Source organism: Mytilus galloprovincialis, chromosome 1, assembly GCF_965363235.1.
Source record: "Mytilus galloprovincialis chromosome 1, xbMytGall1.hap1.1, whole genome shotgun sequence".
In the NCBI taxonomy this organism is placed as follows: domain Eukaryota; kingdom Metazoa; phylum Mollusca; class Bivalvia; order Mytilida; family Mytilidae; genus Mytilus; species Mytilus galloprovincialis.
The window spans coordinates 116,843,267-116,867,075 of NC_134838.1; the positions used below are offsets into that span (position 1 = coordinate 116,843,267).

General features: G+C 31.0%; 1 protein-coding gene across 5 annotated transcripts; it reads right to left on the reverse strand.

The window, feature by feature from the left end:
- Window positions 1-703: 703 nt before the first annotated feature.
- LOC143053608 (cytosolic carboxypeptidase 6-like) lies at window positions 704-23,588 on the reverse strand. Of its 5 annotated transcripts, XM_076226410.1 has the most exons (14): window positions 23,256-23,341; window positions 21,370-21,495; window positions 20,595-20,719; window positions 18,718-18,812; window positions 16,096-16,312; window positions 14,868-14,997; window positions 12,381-12,495; window positions 8,765-8,876; window positions 8,171-8,373; window positions 7,701-7,813; window positions 6,774-6,927; window positions 6,116-6,170; window positions 4,781-4,804; window positions 704-3,778 (listed from the first exon to the last, which is right to left on the reverse strand). In XM_076226410.1, exons 1-13 carry the CDS (start codon window positions 23,323-23,325, stop codon window positions 4,787-4,789), a joined length of 1,533 nt encoding a protein of 510 aa, XP_076082525.1. In that variant the 5' UTR covers window positions 23,326-23,341; the 3' UTR covers window positions 704-3,778; window positions 4,781-4,786. The 5 variants fall into 5 exon arrangements, with proteins under 5 accessions (XP_076082525.1, XP_076082538.1, XP_076082530.1 ...); XM_076226423.1 differs by lacking the exon at window positions 4,781-4,804; XM_076226429.1 differs by lacking the exon at window positions 6,116-6,170 and having other exon boundaries at window positions 3,662-3,778.
- Window positions 23,589-23,809: the final 221 nt, after the last annotated feature.

Below are 23,809 nucleotides of genomic sequence, written 5' to 3' on the forward strand. Positions count from 1 at the left end.
CCCTTCAGCTTCTTTTTAAACAAACTACAAATCTGAATCCCAAAAGAAAATCATGTCAAGAATTGTTCCAATAGACCACTTTCGAGTTACGCCGTCAATGGAAAAAAATCGTCAATTATGCGCGCCTTTGTGACGTCATTTACCAGATAGAGGGGATCGCCTGTATCCCTGCACTATCAATGTTCATCAAGTGCTTAGTGATCGTCCTTGTGCAGGATAAACTAGAAATAATATTTGTTTTGTAAGTATTTAATTACAATTCCCAAATGACAACAGTGCTCATTGTCAATTATGAGAATTTAATTTGCCGTATACTTCGTGCAATATAGCATTATAGTTTCTCAATCAACTCCCTCAACATTGGAACGGAAGTGACGATGCCCCTAAGCGCACAAATGATGTTCACTAAAACCAGAGTTTTTGACGAAAATGCATCGAACTCGAAAGTTGTTTATTGATTCATTGGTTCTTTAGAAGTTTATGTTGGTACAGCACTTGGAAACTCCAAAAACTTAACATTATCTAAGGAACCATGAAGATATATACAGAAGACATTAATGAGAATGATTGGAAACCATATTGTTGATCAAACAGCTATTCTGGTGACTTCCTGTTTGGTTGGCCATTACTTTAGGAAAGAATTGGTACAATAGATCAAATTGATTTAAATGGCATTGACTGAAGATCATGGAAATAAAACAACTATCAGTAACTAAAATTTATTTGTGGCCGGTTTAAGAATTAAAAAATCACAGATCATTAAAAATAAATCAAATATCTGTATAATATATACAACAATATCACAATAGAAATTTGTATAACTTAACAACAAGGAATGTTTCACACACCAGAAAGATGGCAAATATTTTCATGTGTACCTCTCAGAGATGAAAAAAAAAACACACTTAAAGCTAACTCGTACATTGTACTAAAAATTTAGGTCAAAAAGTGACCTAATTGTTATTTTGTTAATTTAATGAATATATTTGGATCGCCTTGCTTGTTTGGGTTAGTGGATATGGATATTATCTGAAGCTCCCACACTAGTAACAAATAATAATTTGACTCAAAGAGCATATATGTACAGAATAATCATTCCCATTTGCTTCACATGTTTTTGTTTAAAATGCTTCACATTACTACTGATAAAAAGTTATATAAAATTGTCAAATAAGAGAATAGTTCTAGTAATTTTGTCACAATCTTAATGAGATTTTTTCCTTACATTTTTAAAGTGAATAAACTGGAGAGCAAATAATCAATTGAAAATCAGTTTAAATATCTAACATTGTTTTGTATCGGAAGTTTTCTTCTTCCCAGAGATACATCTAAAAGCCAATAAATTGATTCATCCTTCTATAATTTCCCCAATATATGCATGACTAACATTTTCTAATTAACTTACCATACCTATCTTATGATTGAAACATAATCTTCCATTTTCTATCTGCTTAAATTAGGATTATCTACCCTTCCCTTATATCATTATTGTCTCCCTTAAATCAGGTTTAAATTCCAAGTGCAAATTTTGCATAAGAAAAAATCTCATCACATATAAATAATCGAAATTCCAGGAAATGTCCTGTAAACATACAACCATCCTTCATACATTAAGGAAAATTCCTTTGTTAGTTCAAAAAATGAAATTAGAAGAAACTGGTAGTAACAATGTTCCTTTGGAATGGCAAATATGAATAATAATCAGACATATTGTAAACTTCTGAACAATCAGTAGGTGACAACTTGAACCTAACATATTCCCACTGAAAAGATTGTATCTCATTTAAATATATATTTTTTTTAAAGATGAAATTTTATATGGTTGACATGAGTCTTGGAAAGTAGAAATAATGGCCAATGATATAGACCATAAGCAAGCAATTGTTTAACAAAAATTATAAATAAAATATTGTATTTTCTTTGTTATTCAACAATAATATACAATAATCAGATCACATATTTGTTAAAGAAACACACTATAATGAACATAATAATAAAAAGGTACTCTCATTTCTTAAAATGATGTTCCATTTAGCATTCAAAGAAATCTGTGAAACTCATGTTTACTCAAATATAGAAAATAAGGTCCATGATCAATTTCTGTATTATCAGTTAATAACAATGAGAAGATAACTTGTACAAAATACTTAAAAAAGAATCTCAGCTAGACAAAGATAATGCCCTCAAGTATGCATGAAAACAGTCCAACAAACATAGTTTAAGAAACCAGTGATGTTGAAGTACAACTTGAAATGGTTGTTTCTGTATATTGGGGATAAAGTTATGATTTATTTAAGGAATGACTGTAATATTTTTTCTGTCTATGAAGAAATAACATAAAAAATTTGGTGCACACTGAATAACGCGCGTAGCGGGTTATTTAACAGTGTGCACCACATTTTTTATGTTATTTCGAATAGACAGAAAAAATATTAGTCATTTCTTATAATTTAATTCTAAATTCCATTTTAAACCGAAGAAAACCATGAAAAAACGTTGATGACGTCACGGTCACATGACTAAATTATGTCTATGGGCTCATAACAAAATAACGTCAGCCAATCAGAAGACGCGTTACATCCAAAATTAAATTATTCTGTAATGTAACACAATCAATTGTTGTAGTTGTTGTTCATTTTAACTTCATAACAAGTTTGGAAATTTAACAGGAAGTAAAAAATGTAAATGTTAATAAAAACAAAAATGTACATGGTAACTGCCATACCCATTGGTTAATGTGGGACTGAAAAATTCATCAAATGCATTTTTATACCAACTGAGTAATGACAAAAAAGTAAACAACTAGCATAGGTTCAACATCCTGTCTTTTATGAAAAATTTAAAGAAATACAAAATCTTGACAGACTGCACACATCCTTTTGTAATTAAGACCCTGTGACTCTTTTCACAAAAAAAAACTTACGATTAAAATTGATTGTAAGTTATCTGAAATATGTATGACTTACATGTATTTTTACTCTTTTACTTTAACTTTTTGGTGAAAAGAGCTGCTGCATAGTAAAAAAAACTTAGTTTGAAAATTGAAGAAGGAAACCAGACAAAGCATGTAACCTCAGTTACCTGCATGCATAATTTCCTCTAAACATTACAACTTTCTACCTACTGTAAAATTTAAAAAATCATGACAATATGAACATAGATATTTTAAGTAATTTGGCAAACTGGTGAAAGAGAAGAGAGCACTGTACAAATGATCAGTGTTCAACACTAATATCAGTATCATTGGAAAGTACAGTACATTTTATAAAATATCTTACAATATGTAAGAAGGAATAGTTGTAAAAACATTTTCTTTTTAAATTTGAAAAAAAGGGAAATCATACACATACAGAAAATTATGCAATTGAAATTTAAATTTACATATGTACTGTCAGATATAATTTGACATTATGCAAGTGTAGGTATACAGGTACAGACTTTTGATTGATTTTTTTAGATATTCATTTGCATAAGGTTGATTTCTATCTAACACATCTCATATCTTTTAAAGAACATAAATTGGAAAAACTTTAAAATTATTTTCCATTTTTTATGAAGGAAATGCTGAATTTCTAAATTTTAATTAAAGAACAGACTGATTTCTTAAAAATACCATTAATTATTATTTCTATGGAATTTCATTATCATCTAAAATATCTAATTAAATCAGTATCTTCTTTCCCGGTCTCTGAACTGTAAACGTATTGATGTATCACCATAAGAACTTGTATTGTTGATATGGTAATCTAGTCTGTTGTTTCTAGGTCTTTCATCAAAACTGAAAAAATACAATGCAAACTTCAGAAAATGAACAGCTAACAAACTATATATTGTTAAATCTTTTTTTTTTTAAATACATTTGTACATTCTGAATAATTTCCTTTTTTAATCAGAGGTGATCACAAAGCCAAGGTGATGTTGTTGTTTTTTTATTTCATTAGAATCTAAAATTTTCTATGATTTATACTTTATTTATTGTGATAATTCAAAGAAGATTCAGTTATTTCCCTTTGATATAATTTTCAGTTTTGAAATAGTAATATCTCTCTTTTTTTTAACTTAAATAAAGCAACTAAAAAATTGAAAGCATCAATTGATCTATACACATTTACAACATTTAAATTATCTGAAAAATATAAAATAAATAATAAAGACAATTATTTGCAATAAGGATCCGGGATATCTATGTGACTTTCTGTGCAAGTCAGATTTCTGAAAACACGATGAAGACAGATTTGAAACATGCAGTGAACAAATTTAACCACAAAACATTGAGAAGTGCTCTCATGCAATCTCTACAGTTTTCTGTAGACCTTAAAAGACCAATATGGTAAGTATACAATAGTTATAAATTAAATTATTAAAGGGAGATAACTATTTTTATATAAAAAAAAATTAAGCATGAAGAGTTCTATTCAATCTGCCTTAGTTTTATAATCATTTCTTTACAGAGCAAAAATATTCAAAGTTTTGGTTTTTAACCTTTTTAAAACTGAATTATCCAAAGATTGATTGAATGATGAAGCCAGGAAAATTTTTCTAAAATTATGTAAAAAAATATATTTAAAAATCAAACTTAGATTAATCCAGATGAATAGCAAATATAAAATTCTAATTTTAAAATTATAAAATAGTTAGTTTTTTTTTTTACCAAACTGCAAACAATTTTTTTTTTAATTCTTTTATTTTTTCCCCTAAATTTAAAACTAAGGCATTGATTGGTCGATTCCATTTATAGTTCTACAGAGGGAGGGAGAAGTGCTTTGAGTGACAGTCTTACCAATTCTTATTTCATCACCTGTACCTGAAGTAAATATAATTAAAATGAGGAAAACAGAAAAAAGGAATTATGTAGACTATATATATTTAGAGTCTACAGTTTTATCTTGATACAAACTCAGGACTTTGCCACTTACACCAAAAAATAGCAAAATGTGTTGTGTTCCTATTGTGAGAGCAAATATCAAATAAATGTGACAATCATTTCCTTTAATATATGTATCATGTCTTGTTTTGTATGGATTACACATGCTATGATATTTATTCAACATAAAACATGACAAAAATAACCAAAAACACAACTAAAGGGTAACTTGACTTGACTAGAACTTGGACAGTATTTCATTCTTGAAAGAGACATAATTGCCTTTTAAAGCAGTTATTTCTTTATTCAAAAGTATTAATTTGTTAAATGGTGAGAGAAAGTATTCAAGGAAGAAAAACCAAAATGCTTAGATCTGAATAACAGTAAGCGCAGCAAGCTCATACAAAACTGTGTGAAGAAAATCACAGAAAATAACATAGAAAATGTTTAAAGTGAAATTTTTCAAAGATTTTTCAATTTCAGATAAAGGAGATACCAAAAGTGTAAGTAAAAAAAAAAACATAAAACAATATTGCCAAAAGAAAAAAGACATAAACAAGAATGTGTCCCCAGTACACGGATGCCCCACTCGCACTATCATTTTCTATGTTCAGTGGACCGTGAAATTGGGGTCAGAACTCTAATTTGACATTAAAATTAGAAAGATCATATAATAAGGAACATATATACTAAGTGTCAAGTTGATTGGACTTCAACTTCATCAAAAACTACCTCCACCAAAAACTTTAACCTGAAGTGGGACGAACGAACGAACGGACGGACGAACGAACGAACGGAGCCATAGACCAGAAAACATAATGCCCCTCTACTATCGTAGGTGGGGCATAAAAACAGACAGATGTAATGACTTACAAACGATCAGACCGATAAACATAATGCCCATAAGTGGGACGTAAGAAGGTTGTTAAATGTTTAACTGAACTTTGCTTGAAATATATACCAGAAAAGTCACTATACTTTTCAATGGCAACAACATTCCTGAAAGGTGCACCATAGCAAGGACTATTGAAACATGCAAGCTTTTATATCTCATGGAAAATAGAGAAATAAGAAAGGTAAAAAACCTCACTGTTTGATGTCACCATTACCAAAACATACACCATAGGAGGATGTGGTTTTTCTTGGAGATGAGAAAAATTCCCATTATGAAAGATAGAATAAGTCATATGGCTACCAATGCCAAAGACAAGCAAGTAGATATGTAGATGACAACCTTCACCCTGTATTTACCTCTTGATAGCTATATCTTAATGATGAAGACCTGTGACTGTTCACATAATGTTTACTATAGAAAATATAATATATCTATAATGTTGAACCCAAATTGTTGACAAACAGTTATGTTAAACACTACACACCATTCGCTTATACTTTTAATTTAGATAAGTTAATTGAAATAAATGTAATTAATATTGAATATTTGTTTGGTCAGCTTTTTTCCCAGCTAAGAAATTGGTACATTAAATAATTAACATGTATAGATGATATATATATATATATATGTTCTTTTATGACAACGTATATAAAAACAGCTGACTCACATCATCTGTCCTGTCAATAGGGAGGAAAAGAATATTTTTGTCTATCCTTATTCATTACATTTTTATATTAGAAAAAGCCATGCCTTTTAGGTAGAGTTAGAAAATCAAATACTTCTTTGGCTTTTCAAAAACTAGTAAATCAAGCTTTGCTACAAGTATAAGCAAATATTGTCAATCATCAAATTAAGTGCTCAAGTTGTTAATTACTTTTATTCTTTTTTTTACTGCTTTGACAACATCTTCATTTAGATAAAATTGTAAATGTCTTGCATTTTAAATATCAGCCCCTTAACATTATCAGAACAAACAACTTTGTTTGAAAGTTTATAATATGTATTTGTACATACTCTGATGGTGGATCTGTGTTAGCTCGTTCTCGGTCTCTGATGTTATATCTTCCTGGTTTGGGTACTATACTACTACTAGGTTTAGCACTTATCAGTCCTGTCATTTTGTAATAATCTAAAAATGTCCTTGCTAAATTTCTACCTAATTTCATATCTAAGAGAAAAAGTTAAAGAAAATATGACCAAAACTAATAAACGTCTTTTGAATGAGTTAAGCCATTTCAATTGATATTTTATAGTGTGTCTTTCTACATTATGATGTTACACTATTGTTTCATGTGAGTTTTAAAGTTGGTACCTATTAAACGTTTAAACCTGTTGCATTTTTTTGCACTTGTCTTAAGTCAGTTTTTAATATAGATTAGACTGTTGGTTTTACAATAGTATTTTTGGGGCTCTTTATAGCTTGCTGTTGGTGTGAACCAAGGCTCCGTGTTTAAGATGTACTTTGACCTCTATGGTTTACTTTTACAAGTTGTGACTTGGATAGAGAGTTGTCTCATTGGCACTCTTACTACTTCTTCCTAAAACATTTTTGTATCTGTAAACATCAGTTGAAGTTTTTATTGTTTTTTTTTAATGAAAAAAATCTGAAAATGAAATATCTTTCTTCAATTTCTAACTGCGAAATTCAAGGGCCTGTAATTCTGTGGTTGTTTGATGATGTATATCATATACGTTTTTTATTAATTGGTAAAAGTCGTTTGAAATATCTAAATCCAGTATTAAAGTTAGTAGTAGATTGTTTTACATTTGCTGAGAAGACTAATTAAGGGGAATTAACTATCATGAGGATTTGTTATGTGTTAAACATTATAATGATCTTTCACTTGTTGTTATTAGTATGTAACTGTCAAGTTTACTGTATCTTGAAAGGTTTAATAATTGTTTTAACAATATAGATATAATGTTATAATAAAAGGATACACCCTTCTTCTGTATATGGCATTGCAGTACTTGATGAACTAGTCTGGTAACTAAAGAATGATACTTCTAATGTGTAACAATGGGAATTGTCATCTAGACAGCCTCCTAAAGTTCTGAAGAAAAAAACATCAACATCACAACATAACAAATATATTAATTGGATAGAAATATTTTTGTTTACATTAGATAAAAGTTTTTTAATAATCTGAAAACTACCAAACAAATGATTGTCAATTGATAAGCATATCTTTGAAAATGTTTTTTACTTTGGATGCAATTGTGGGATACCAATCTTCATTCATTTATTTGTTTGGGAGAAAGCAAATTTAAATACAGTATGAAATACAAATTATTAGTTACTTTGAGAGAAGTAAATGATGAATTCACCAAATTAAGCACCCTAGAAATGATGAAAAGACAAAAACAGGTAGGAATATAAAATCCAAAAGTAGATGAGGAATGATACAAACCTTCTACCAGTACCAGCCTTTACAGCATCCCTATTAAAGTTTGTATTGTTAAGTGAGAAATCCTCAGCATTAGCACACAATAACTTGGGGAAGACTGATTGTCTCTCATACCGTTCCATATCTTCATACGTGTTACCATACATAAACCCGTTCATCAGCGTAGAATGTGCATGAAGATCAATGTAAAAGTCAAGGACACATTTCTGAAAATATTTGAACCATTTAATTATGCATATTCAGGTCAATTCATCAAATATGACATACAAGAAAATTCTAAAAAAAAGTTCATGCTTATCAAATTGAGTTGATGTTCATCCTTTTAAAAAAAAGAAAAAGATGGAGATAACTTATCAAAATGCTTTTTCTGATATAGAAAAGGCAGTAATAGAACAAGACTACTAAAGAATATCTAAATATCAAGTTTCTTCAGGAAAGGAAACAGGAAAGAATGACAAAGCTTCAAAAATATCAAACATATGTAGATGGCAAGACGTCATAATTTATTTTATAATTTTTATAATTCATTCAAATGCAGGAAATTATTTCAATGTGACTATCTTTAAATAGAAAACTAAATATTTAGTATATAATTACATCACTTCGATCTAATTCCATCAGATTATTTTTTGTAGCATACAAAGTAGGATGTGCCCATGGTGATGGTTCTAACCAATGTCTGTTCAGATCAAAACCCATCAAAGAACATCTGCAATCATAGAAATTAGAGTCAGTCAAATAAAATGTGTCTTCACATTTTTGTGAAACACAAGGCATTTGAATAAAATATATAATTCTAAACACACCATATCTAGGTTAGTTTTTTTCTTTTTTTTTACAAATGTTGGCATATTTTACTTGTAAACTGTAAAACCATGTCAATGATACATTCGTATATGATAAAAAAAAAACAGTACTTGATCTACTTCCCAAGTCCAACTAGAACAAAGGATACCCAGGCCAGTAGTACTTTTAGTACATTGTATACTATTAAAGTTAGCAAATTTGATTATATCTATGGGCTATTCCAGAAAAAAATGTATGGGGCGGGTTGGACGGCACAGTATATTAATAATATATGGGTGATTGGTATCAGAGCATCTTTTCTCACTATAATTCTCAATTACAATTGTCTGGGTAGCGGGTGCTGACAAAAACTGCCTTCCAACCCCCCCCCCCCCCCCCATACATTTTTTTCTGGAACAGCCCTAATTGAACATCAGATGTAGAAAAATCTTGCGTTATACACATCCTTAGGGGGTGTTTTACAAGTCTGTTAAGTTTAATGTATGTCCATCCACCCAGTAATGGGGAGTGTCGTTTACTATCAGACAGATTGATCATAGGAATCACCTTTAAATATATAAACAAACTTCTTTTGAGGGGAAATAAAAGTTAAAATGCCTCTTTATTTCCTATGTACCAATATTATAGGGTTATTGCATGAATATTCCCCAATACTCATGCAATAACCCTTTTATTGTAAAGCAGTATAATATTTGACAGTGTTCTCCCCAGGAATTTTTTAAGGCGCAAAATTCAAGGGCGCGTAACTCCTTTTTTATAGTGAACTTTTGTGATCTGAATCAATCAGTCATAAATCATAACATGCAATATTGCTTTGTGTTATGTGTTTAATAATGCAGAGTATTAATGAATTTATACAAGAAAATATATATATATATAAAATAAATTGATTTTAAACACAAAAACTATTTATATTCAGTCAATTAAAGAAGTCAAAATATAAATATCCATCTCTGTACTCTCTGCTGCTTCTAGGGATATTGTTTCAAGATAGTGTTATTTTGTTGGACAGTCTGTTCCTCAACGTTGTCTTAATCCTCTTCAGGGTTGAAAACCCCCTCTCATAATAACTTTTGCTTATACCCCCCTTAACAAAAGTTACATTTCTAAGCCATGAAAACTCAGTCAGCCACTTGTCACTGAAACCAGAAACATGGTGATTGCTGTTATCACTTGCTAAAACTTTAGCTCAGTTGGGATTAGGAGAAGCAATTATAACATCTGCTTATACTGACAGCTGAGTGTAGAGGGAGGTGTATTAATTCCCCTTTTCATTAGAAGTCATTGATCTGGAAAAAAACCTTCTACTTCCATCACCTGTCTTTTGCTTAGAATTCACCCTTTGTTATTTGCAGAGAACATGTTCATTCAGAATTAATAAAATCGAATATGGTTAAGATAGTTGGTATACAACTTTTTAAAACAAAAATATTTTAATGAACAGCTGACAAGTTTCCGTAGTTTGACATTTATTTACGCTTCCGTGTGCATTATTGTTAAAACCTATCTTTGGCAGGTAGATATAAACCAAACTTCGTTAAAGTTAAGACCATTGGAATTATTTACTAGTGACATTATACAGAAGCCGCGGCGATTCCGTACCCGTGTTGATTGTCACATAAAATGTTCCCGACGCACGGACTCACGATCGATGTTCAATGATCATTTTATTTCTAAAAATATGACAGTTTGAAACGAATTTACCTTGCAAGCAACATTTTTCACTTTCAATTAAAATAAATCACTTCTCGTTATCTTTAATCAAAGTTTATTTTAATTTTTTCAACTACAAATACTCTCATTCATAATTTTCATCGTAAATATCTTTAGCAATGTGTATTCAAATCTATCTCGTGCATTGAACAGGTTCATTGGTCGTGTTTAAATAGATTCTTCTTCTCGACCAATGAAAAAATTCGTTATATAAATGTTCAAGTAATCACACACACGATGCCTAACTTAAATACAATGTATTTGCGATCTATTTCTTCAATTTCTGCACTGAAGTTTTTAATTTTTTTAATTTTCTTCTAAAAATATCTATCTTCTTGATGATCATTTACGCTATTACATGATAACATAGTCCGATAAGGCTGAGATAAGCGTGGCTCAGGTAAAACTATATTATCAGATATTGCGTAACACTGACCGACCTCTCAGCGGTGATCAGCATGTCAGCAACTTGACAATTTTAACCAAATTTGTAATGAAAATGTGAAAATTAACACGCTGCGGGATCAAGTAGTAAGGGACAGCGGCCAATTAAGACGCTGCGGGATTAACGAAAATATTATGAAGGCGCTGATGCACCGCAGCATCATATCGGCCTGGGGAGAACACTGTTTGATAGTAAAAATTGGTTTAAACTAACATTTTGTCGTTGATGACGTCATGAATTTTGAAGATTTATTTCACTAGTGCAATATTAGAATTTACTGCACGCTAACTTTTGGTTTCTTTCTGTGGGAAATATTATATTGCTATGCAATAATATCAGATTATTACATGGCATTTTTCATATCGCATGTATTATCAGCCCAAGAGCCGCATGGCTCAAGGGCTGATATTGACCGAGGGCTGATAATACATGCGATATGAAAATGACATGTTATGATCTTTTTCTCATATGCTTCAACAATGGAGAATAATAATAGATGCATATATTGATCCTTTTACGTGGTTACAAAATAGATTTTCAAAGAGTGAAAGTTCAGGGACGTTGGATCCCAAATTTAGTACATTTGATATGAAATCTTTCTATCATATGCCTCAACAGAGAAGAAAACATTTTAATATGGACAAATCGACAAAAAATTAATTCAACAAAATACATAATGATCACTGTTTGGAAAAGTTAACTTTTTTAAACATGTTAAAAGTAATTTTCTAAATTATGTATGAAACTGTTAAAAAACATGCTTTTATTTAACAATTTATTTGTTTGTTTTTTTTTGTTTTTTTGTTTGTTTTTATTATCATTTTATACAACATACTTCCCAGTATCCAAATAATTGTTTTGTACACTGTTTTGTAATGTTCTTCACTAAAAACGTAGCATTGAGGTGTATTTTTCGGAATTTGCTGAATATCACCAGAATGCCATTTGATAACACTCGAAGCATGTGATAAACTTTTCATATCAGCCCGCTAAGCAACAATTTAAAAAATATGTGGAATTTACGTTTACTAATGCTATTATCATACAGTAAAACTCATGTTATTTAGTCTAAGTATATGATAAAGTAAGTTATCATATGCAATACTGAGTTGAACTTAGATATTGATATTTACAATATAAAGTATTAGAAAATTCAATTATAATTAATTGAACCAATAGATTCTATATGGAACAATTATTCAATTTGTAAATACATTACAATGGTTTAGAGAAGATAATGTCTCTTACCTATAATTTCCTAAGTAAACACCATCTGGATTTAACATTGGGACTATTTTAAATACTATGTGTTCCCTGAGCACTTTTGCTATAGGATGATTGCTGATTAAAAAGTCTATCACTCCTGAAAAAATAAATGAACATCTTCCTTAATATTATTGATATACAGCTAAAATTAGTTTACAAATATGTATACATGTACATAAACACAACTATATAAAAGCATAGGTTAAAACAAAACCTTCTTTGACAACATATAAAATGCAGGACAGAGAAATCCTTGATTCTGCAGTATTTCTATTGCAAAAAAAAACTTAACATATCACATAAACTTTATTATACCATAAGCTATCATCTTGTGTTAAGTAATAAGAAGATTTTATGTTCAATGAATTATCTCTCTTGAGTCTCATCCATAAAAACTATATTTTAAAAACATATAAAATAGTAATGTTTATCCTTGCTTTTGTTTTAACTGAACCAACAATACAGAATATGATAGTGTAAAAGTGGTTATAATTGTTATATGTACATACCCTGACTTACATAAGATGACAGTGTAGAAGTGGTTATAATTGTCAGTGTTCTCCCCAGAAATTTTGGATAGCATCACATTTTGCGTAAAAAAAATTAACTGTATTTTTTTTTAATGTCATTTGTCGCGTCGCGTTTATGCTCTATTTCCTTTTTATGTTTTAGTTTATATTGTTCAATTCATAACTGAGAATACAATTATATTATAACCACAAAAACAGTTGTGTTCAGTTTATGTTTTCTTTATTCATTTATAGTTACAGAATTATTGTTTTCCTCTTGTGCCAAATAAAAATAAATATGTGGTTTCAGTTACCCAACAATAAGTCAAATGAATGAATGGTTCATTATAGTGCAACCTGTATATATACAAAACTAAATATCTAGTACACAAAATTAACTATTTTTATATTATATTAAGTAAAGATAAAGCAGCAAAAGTAGCAAAAAAAAAATCAATTTAAAAACTTTTTTTTAATCATGTTTATGAAATTCATTGTTTCATGGCACTCAATGAATTAGTCCCAGTTGTTTCTTATCTTTACATCAAAATGATATGTATTTTTAACAAAGTTATCTAACAAATAGTCTGTTAATGCGTAGTTTTCTCTATTGATATATTTTTTCTGTCTACTGTCCATCTGTTGTCATTATCGTGAAAATGCGGATTTTTGTCATATCTGGTCCGGTTCCGATCCGTAGTTAACACAAAAATGTGCAATGGCGGCCGTAGAAAAAATTACGAAAATGAGTCCGAGAATAAACATTGTTTGACAAGAGATTGAGAATGAATAAGACGCTTTTAATGCATTAAATGGATTAAAAATAAACTTAAGCCAATTATGATTACTTTTTAAAGAAGTATAAAACTTATTTTAGCTCAAAACCAAAATTCTCCCTCTCGTTTTACCGGAAGAGAAAGAAAATATTTTTTGGAGAGTTGCACAAATAAACGACCTTTTTGAAAAAAAAATCGTTTCAATCTTTGAAATTTCGTAATACAAAACGTAGATTTCGAATTGTTTTGTGATTGCATTTTTCTATGTCGAAATTGGTGATAGCAGACACGTGGTATTAGTCATGTCACAAGTGTCGGCTTGGGATATTCGCATCCAAACAGTTATCACCCTGAGGGCAATTAACACCTGGCTATTTAATCTCTTAATTGCCTTTAGTGTCCGACTTAAAGGGATTACAATTAAAGGTGATATAATTTTTATAATCATAATCGATAATAGATGAAAGTTCAAAATTCAGGACAAGTAAAATAGCATCTTCAAAATACTTATAGCGTCGCGGGAACTATTATAGCATCACGGTGAAAAATTATAGCGTCGCGGTACCGCGACGCTAAAACGGCCTGGGGAGAACACTGAATTGTTATATGTACATACCCTGACATACATAATATGATAGTGTAGGAGTGGTTATAATTGTTATATGTACATACCCTGACATACATAAGATGATAGTGTAGGAGTGGTTATAATTGTTATATGTACATACCCTGACATACATAAGATGATAGTGTAGGAGTGGTTATAATTGTTATATGTACATACCCTGACATACATAAGATGATAGTGTAGGAGTGGTTATAATTGTTATATGTACCGGTACATACCCTGACATACATAAGATGATAGTGTAGAAGTAGTTATAATTGTTATATGTACATACCCTGACATACATAAGATGATAGTGTAGGAGTGGTTATAATTGTTATATGTACATACCCTGACATACATAAGATGATAGTGTAGGAATGGTTATAATTGTTATATGTACATACCCTGACATACATAAGATGATAGTGTAGGAGTGGTTATAATTGTTATATGTACCGGTACATACCCGGACATACATAAGATGATAGTGTAGAAGTGGTTATAATTGTTATATGTACCCTGACATACATAAGATGATAGGATAGAAGTGATTATAATTGTTATATGTACATACCCTGACATACATAAGATGCAGGCGTTTCTCCAGGGTGAACCCTGGCCGTTAAATACACAACTCTCTTTGTTTCTTCAGGATCTAAATTATCTGGATTTGTGATTGTTATCATATCTAATCTTCTCTGTTGCTGTAATACAAAATGATTAAACATCTTGTATTTCAAATCCCAAACCTTTGTGCTTTTTTTCTATAAATTTGACTCTTTGTGAAACCTCAAAATCTCATATATGTGCATCCGACTCTCATGAATATACTGTAATTGACACCTGTTTACATTTACAAATTTGAAATAGTTCTGGCAGTATGATTTATCAAAGTGTAAACCAAGGAAAAAAGGAGAAACCATAGTCAAGTATTTTACATAAGGATGATCATACTATATTTTTCAAATTTTTACTGACATATCCCTTTCATGAATGCTTTTCTAACTTAACTTTTATTTAAGAATTGAATAATTCTTTTTGTAAATTTATTGGTGTGTAAAAGCGTTGACCAAAGTACATTTTGTTTCTGCGCATCATTCTTAAAATGTACATATGTCAAGCTTTCACATCCCTATGAAATTACTAAAAGAAGCTTTCAATACTTATAATTACATTTGTTTTCTATGATCATGAAAACACAATTACTATCAAGTTTTTCTTTTATTTACCTGTGCACTTTATTCTGGAAATGTGTCATCATGTATGTTACAATTCATTTTGAAATGAAGAATGATGCAACATTACTTTTAGTCAATCAAAATAGCATATTATAATGAAACATACATCTAATGTAATTATTCCTTGATGTTAGTGTTATGAGGACTTGAAAAAGTGGTGAATCTTTCGATTTGTTTCATCAGAAAAGAAGATATTTTTTTGCTTGAGGAATTCATTTTACATGCATAAGCAATGTCTATCTGTTCATGTGAATAACCAGGTGCTCAGAAGAGCGCAGCTTTATACAACCGCAATGGTCAAACACTATTCAAGCTTGATACTGTCTGAATTTGGATTGTGATCGAATTTTTGACATAATATTAAATAAAGGTTATTGTAACAAAATAAATGTGGTCAAAGATCTAACAAATCTATTGCACAATACTGTGCAATTGAAGATTTCTTCTTGAAACTTTTCAAAATTCAAAATTTGAAAAATTTTGAAAAAAATGAAATCCCTTAAAAAAATTGATTTTGTGTGCACTCTTAACCTTATCCATACAAACAATGAAAATTATACAAACCACTGTTAGGCATAATAATTCTCTAGAGAAAAAATCCATATTCTTTTTTTCTAAATTGTCCAGATAATTTTGTAGTCGAGTATAAGAGTAGGGATAGCAATAGGCAAACTGGTAAATATCATCTTCTTTGTCAAAACAAAATGAAAATGACATGACATAATTCTTTCTGTGGTCTGGACATCTGTAGTAATAGACATGCTTGGCAGGTATCCTCACCCTGAAAATAGACGACATATACATGTACAGCAAATCATTTGTTGTGTGCAGAAAGAAATCTTTATTTTTTTCTTTTTCATATAATTTCTACCCATGCACATAAAACCAGATGCTCTGCAGGGCGCAGCTTTATAAGGCCGCAGAGGTCGAACCCTGAACAGTTGGGGCTAGTATGGACACAACATTTAAGCTTGATACAGCTCTGAATTTGGATTGTGATTAAATAGTTGACACAACATAAGTTTCTGACACAGAATGAATGTGGTCTAAGAACTTAAACTTAAAAAAATTTAAATTGGACATTTCCCTATTATGGTCCAATATCCAAAATCTAAATACATGGTTAGATTCAGCATATAACCCCAAGAATTCAATTTTTGATGAAATCAAATTATGTTCAATTTTAGACCCTTTAGACCTCAATGTGGACCAATTTGATAACCGGGCCCAAATATTAAAAAATCTAAATACAGGGGTAGATTCAGCATATTGAAGACCTTAATGCAGACCAATTTGAAAACGGGACAATATTGTGCAATTGAATATTTCTTGCTATTGTGCAAAACTGTGCAATTGAAATTTCTTGCTATTGCGCAATACTGTGCATTTGAAGATTTCTTGCTATTTCACAATACTGTGAAATTGAAGATTTCTTGCTATTGTGCAATACTGTGCAATTGAAAATTTCTTCCTATTGCACAATACTGTGCAACTGAAGATTTCTTGCTATTGCAGAATACTGTGCAATTGAAAATTTCTTGCTATTGAACAATACTTAATGTAATAATTTTAGACCCCGATTTGGACCAACTTGAAAACTGGGCCCATAGTCGAAAATCTGAGTACATGTTTAGATTTAGCATATCAAAGAACCCCAAGAATTCAATTTTTGTTAAAATCAAACTAAGTTTAATTTTGACCCTTAAGGCTTTGGACCCTAATGTAGACTAATTTGAAAACAGGACCAACCCTTTTGGCCCCTAATTTGTTGGGACCAGTACTCCTAAAGTCAATCCAAACCTTCCTTTTGTGGTCATAAACCTTGTGTTAAAATTTCATAGATTTCTATTAATTTATACTAAAGTTATTGCGCAAAAACCAACAAAAATGCTTATTTGCGACCTGTTTTTGGCCCGTAATTCCTAAACTGTTGGGACTAAAATTCCCAAAATCAATCTCAACCTTTCTTTTGTGATCATAGACCTTATGTAAAAATTTCATAGATTTCTGTTTTCTTATACTAAAGTTATTGTGCGAAAACCAAGAAAAATGCTTATCTGAACCCTTTTTGGCCCCTAATTCCTAAACTGTTGGGACCAAAACACCCAAAATCAATCCCAACCTTCCTTTCATGGTCATAAACCTTGTGTTTAAATTTCATAGATTTCTATTTACTTTTAATAAAGTTAAGAGTGCGAAAACCAAATGTTTTCAGACAACGACGACAACGACGCCAATGTGATACCAATATACGACCAAAAAATTTTCAATTTTTGAGGTCGTATAAAAATCAAAGAGAAAAGTTTATTAACATTTCTCTCGGCAGTTCTCTACTGAGAGTGGTTCCTTCTCAATTTAAGTTTCAACAGCTGAAGATGAATCAACTCTTTTGAAGTTTGCAATATGGAGGGTTGTTTATATAGTTTAAGTGACACATGATGTATTTTTTCATTTTATATTAAATGTCTCATTTCAAATTAAAAAAAAAATCCAGATAAAATGTCCATGTATTTTGTATAGAGATGCGGCTTTTCTCATTAATTTTTCAGATTGATGGACCAAGCAGAAGCTAATTTTTGACTAAAACATTAGTGTTCTAGCTACAAAGTTTGAACAAGGAGCAGCCCCTGCCTTTTTTTATTGAGGCAAGTGCCCTTTTAAGTAAGGCCTGTGCCATTTTTGAGCTGTTTCTTGGTCACCCTATCATTTTTATTGCGAAATTTGCTTTTTCCCAGCATTTTTCTTCCTTTGAAATAACGGCAAATTCTCCATTAATCCATGAACAGGAAGTTCAGCTAGCTGTGTAAATTGTCAAATTAAGTGACCCATTAAATGCATGGCTTTACTTGCCAGCTTTGGTGTCAAACACACTGTTACCTTATCTTTAGGTCATAATTAATTTGTGTATTCTATAAAATGTTGGACAAAAAAGTTGAGTTACTTCCCCTTTTTTATCACTTTTCCCCAATATACTCCTTTTAATTTATGTTCTTTTTTGTAAAATGATTAAATATACATCAAATTGAATACAAATGCATATTTTTTAAATCCCTTTACAAACTCTTTGTGGTTAATATAGTGTATAAATATTCTCAGTTGATTCGCCTGTTCTTCTAAATTATGATAATTTTAGTGTTGTATTTACATGGTAGTCATTACTTTTTCTATGTATTTATATGAACTCACCATTTTGGTCTACTTGTAGACTTGACTAGAGGTGACATACCTTCTCTGTATAAAGATTTTGTTTTGCTGAAGTTAACAATATTAAATATTGCTCTCTGAAAATAGAAAACTTTTTTTTTATGGAATTGGGTTATCTCCCTTACCACAATTTATAATAAATAAGTTCAAAACAATAGTTTGTATCACATTTTTGTGATGAAATTTTCCCTTGAATTGAATCTTTGATGCCTGATTTCTCTTTCTCTCTAAATGCAAATTTTATATCAATAAAGAATGATGATGTATCAATTCAAATAGATCACTCCATAATGTCCTTTTATTTAAATTCTTTTTCCAATTGAACACTTTCGATCGTAACCCTTTGCAAAGATAAGGGGAAACCCAATACAACAATTTAGAACAGAACTAGTTTAATGCACAAGGAATAAGGGAAACATGAATCAACCCTAAAATACATATGCATATCTGCTAAAATTCATAAATCAGCACTTTTAGAGATAATGATAACATGTTAATATTACAACTGACTATATCCTATATCCATAACATTTAATCTCTGGAAATAATTAAAAAAAAAATATATATCCATATACATGTATAATGAATATATCAAATATACATAAAATCTGATAACCAGACCACTAGTGGAGCAGGATCTGGTTACCCTTACAGAACACATGAGATCACCACAAGTTTTTGGTTGGGTTCATTTTTCTGAGTATTGTTATGTAAACTTGTTTTTATCTTTTTGTGTTTTTTTGCCATGGCATTGTCATTTTCTTGACTTGTGAGTTTGGAATGTCCCTTTTGTATCTTCTTGACTTGTGAGTTTGGAATGTCCTTTTTGTATCTTCTTGACTTGAGAGTTTGGAATGTCCCTTTTGTATCTTCTTGACTTGTGAGTTTGGAATGTCCCTTTTGTATCTTCTTGACTTGTGAGTTTGGATTGTCCCTTTTGTATCTTCTTGACTTGTGAGTTTGGAATGTCCCTTTTGTATCTTCTTGACTTGTGAGTTTGGAATGTCCCTTTTGTATTCTTCTTGACTTGTGAGTTTGGAATGTCCCTTTTGTATCTTCTTGACTTATGAGTTTGGAATGTCCCTTTTGTATCTTCTTGACTTGTGAGTTTGGAATGTCCCTTTTGTATCTTCTTGACTTGTGAGTTTGGAATGTCCCTTTTGTATCTTCTTGACTTGTGAGTTTGGAATGTCCCTTTTGTATCTTCTTGACTTGTGAGTTTGGAATGTCCCTTTTGTATCTTCTTGACTTGTGAGTTTGGAATGTCCCTTTTGTATCTTCTTGACTTGTGAGTTTGGAATGTCCCTTTTGTATCTTCTTGACTTGTGAGTTTGGAATGTCCCTTTTGTATCTTCTTGACTTGTGAGTTTGGAATGTCCCTTTTGTATTCTTCTTGACTTGTGAGTTTGGAATGTCCCTTTTGTATCTTCTTGACTTGTGAGTTTGGAATGTGTTTGGAATGTCCCTTTTGTATCTTCTTGACTTGTGAGTTTGGAATGTCCCTTTTGTATCTTCTTGACTTGTGAGGTTGGAATGTCCCTTTTGTATCTTCTTGACTTGTGAGGTTGGAATGTCCCTTTTGTATCTTCTTGACTTGTGAGTTTGGAATGTCCCTTTTGTATCTTCTTGACTTGTGAGTTTGGAATGTCCCTTTTGTATCTTCTTGACTTGTGAGTTTGGAATGTCCCTTTTGTATCTTCTTGACTTGTGAGGTTGGAATGTCCATTTTGTATCTTCTTGACTTGTGAGTTTGGAATGTCCCTTTTGTATCTTCTTCCTCATTTTTAACTGTTTGTCAAACTGAAAAAAGCATATTCAAAATAAATATATACAAAAATTGTAAACAGTTCAAAATTTACCTGATCTGCTTTGACATTCTCAACTGTGAAATTAAACCAGACTCTAAACCTTGGGTTACAAGTATCTGGTCTAATAAACAAATCATACTCATACTCTGTGATGTAATCCACTCTTCCTAAGTTACCTGCAAATTTAAGAATGAATTGTGTATGAAAATGAGCAAGTTGAACTATGAGCTTATTGGAAATTTAAAAATTTTATGAATGATGCTTCAAGAATTTGGTACACTTAAATTTGATGAGCTATGGATGAGAAAATGCAACACTCAGTATAGCATGCCCACATAAAGCTTGATACCAAATATCCCAAAGGTGCAAAATGTATACCGTAAATAGAAAAACAAAATTCAGAAATGGTAATAAATGTCACCATGGAAAATTGTGCCAGTATTTTTAAAGATTGAACAAATATGCGTGCCACAAGTAAATTAACATATTTAAACTTGAAAAGAACAGCTGTTGAACATTGGTCACCATTTATTCTTTAACATTGTCATTGCCACTTAATATCATTATAGCTAATATATAGTCAATGCATCGGATCAACAGTGATGGTGATACAAGACTGAAAAAACATTCTGTATATACATGTATTTACTTCATCTAAATAACAGCCAAACAATGTTAGATCTGTATATCAAATTTTGTTCTTCCCTAGACGGGATTTGAACATATAAATTGTAAAATGTATGCACTACTTAACCAAATTCAAGTCATTATCTAACATGACAGCAAATCACAAAACACTCTCTTCACATCTGAACTGTAATCTTACCACATTCAAAACAGGCATCAAATATCATATGCCCTTTCTTTGGCCGACCATTATAACCAGGTGGAACAACAGCAAATTTGTTAACATTTCCAACAACTGGTTCTTCTGTACTGTCAGATTCACTTCCTGCAACAAAAAAGTTCTGGTTAAAATAATCATCCCCTTTACTTAAAAATAATTCAAATCTGTGTATTAACTTTAAATAATATATTGTTTTTTTCTGTTTACAATTTTTTTTTTTTTATCTTTAGTTTTTGATAAAAAAAAAGGTTAAAAAAATGTCATTAAGGGCAATCACTTCAATTCACAATTCTTTTTGCCTAGCCCTTGATTGCCCAATAGTTTTATTAAGTATTTATCCATTTTGATACAAAAGGTTAATGTCATTTCCGTTAAATGATGGATAAAACCTAATTGACATTCCAGGGTCAATGGAGAAAGACATCTCAATGTTTACGAGACCCGGGTTTCGCATACTTATTTTTTTCAATTAGGTTATCGATCTATTTCCAGTGTTATTTAATATTTATCATCAAGATCATTAATGTTTTGACTAAAATACACATGGTTTACTTGTCTATCATTTGTTTCTTTTACATAAAATTAAACTTCTTTATAAGTTTTGAAAACAAATATATATTTATTTTATGAATTGAACATTGTCAAGTATAATTTTTTACTTGTCCACAGGCAACCCAGACGTAAAAAGTTACTTGTCCAGGTGATCAAATGTAAAAGTCGGGCGAGACGGGCATAGCATTTCCACACCTCTGGTGCCTTGAGAGAACCACTAACCTTTAGTAGGAAAATTGACAATTCTAAACAATTAAGGTTGGAGTCAAGTGCACCTGCCCTGAATGGGATTCAAACTCACAACCTCAGAGTTGATAGGCTACTGATACAGTAATTTGACTACTTATACCACTTTGTGTACCACTCAGTGACAAAGTCACCCTTGTTTTAGTGTCTGTTGAAATTAGTCCAACTAAGGGTTATGCATTTAGTCTGTGTACAACTTGGCAAGACATAATAATTGTTGGCCATGGCCATTGGATATAAAAAAAAAAGATGTGGTATGATTGCCAGAGAGACAGCTCTCATCAAGAGACCAAAATGACACAGAAATTAACAAATATAGGTTACCGTACGGCCTTCAACAAGGAGCAAAGCCCATACCGCATAGTCAGGCTCAGCTATAAAAGGCAACGAAATGACAATGTAAAACAATTCAAACAAGAAAACTAACAGCCTAATTTTATGTACAAAAAATGATTGAAAACAAATACATGAATGTAAAACATAAACAAACGACAACCATTGAATTACAGGCTCCTGACTTGGGACAGGCACATACATACAGAATGTGGCAAGATTAAATATTTAAACGGGATCCCAACCCTCCCCCTAATCTTGGACAGTGGTATCAACATAGACCTTACTCTACTGGTGTTAGTGTAGTACTTTCAGTACAATTCATGATCTATCATAGGATATTTAATTATTTTGTGAAAAGATTGGACATCTATTTTGGGGGGAAATGGTGTATAGATTCTATTGGCCTGTAGCAGAATGTACTTTAGCAGTTCAGACCACTGACTTGGCCTCACTGCCCTAGATTTAAATTTTACAAACCAAATACTGATTTCCAAATCAAATATTTGTATAAATTAAAATGTGAGAAGGAATTTTGACTGCTACCAGTGCTATGTTCTTCATTGTAAAGTCATTTAGAATTATGCAAAAATAGTTATTTAATTTCTCAAACTCAGTCAAAGTTAATCCCACACTACACTTCACTCTACACTAGTACAGGTAATTTTAAACCCTCCCCCTTTTCAACATTTTAACGCGTTTATCTTATAGCTGCAAGTTTTATTAAACGTTACTATGCAATGTTATGTGCAAACATTTTACTATCGTTTTATTCAGTTGAACATTGAAATATAGTATAAGCATTAATCAAGTTTCGAATGGGTTAAAACTGCTTCTAAGCAACTGTAAACAAACCAGAATCGCACTTCTTGTCGGCCATACTTATTACCCACAGTTCAGAGGTGCGCTACAGCGTGACGAGGTCAAAAGTCATTCGTCGTCATAATTTTTTTTTTGGTAATGCATGTTCCTCGAGAAATTGTGAGTGGATTTTGGTTTGTAGATACGATTCATCGACCAATCTTACAATTCACGAAGCTAAATAAAGGAAAAGCTTTCTTAATAACCCTTTAATTAACATTTTGTAAACATTCCCGCCACACATGTGTCTGCAGTGGAGAATGTTTGCTCATGTCAATAATCTTACGCAAGTCAAAATAATCCATGAATCTCAGTAGTTTCACTTCTTTCCTTAATTATAAAAATCAATAGAATTGTTGAAATAGTTAATGTTAATTAATCCTACGGCTACACTTAAAGACTTATTGAATATGTTGATGGGGTTCTG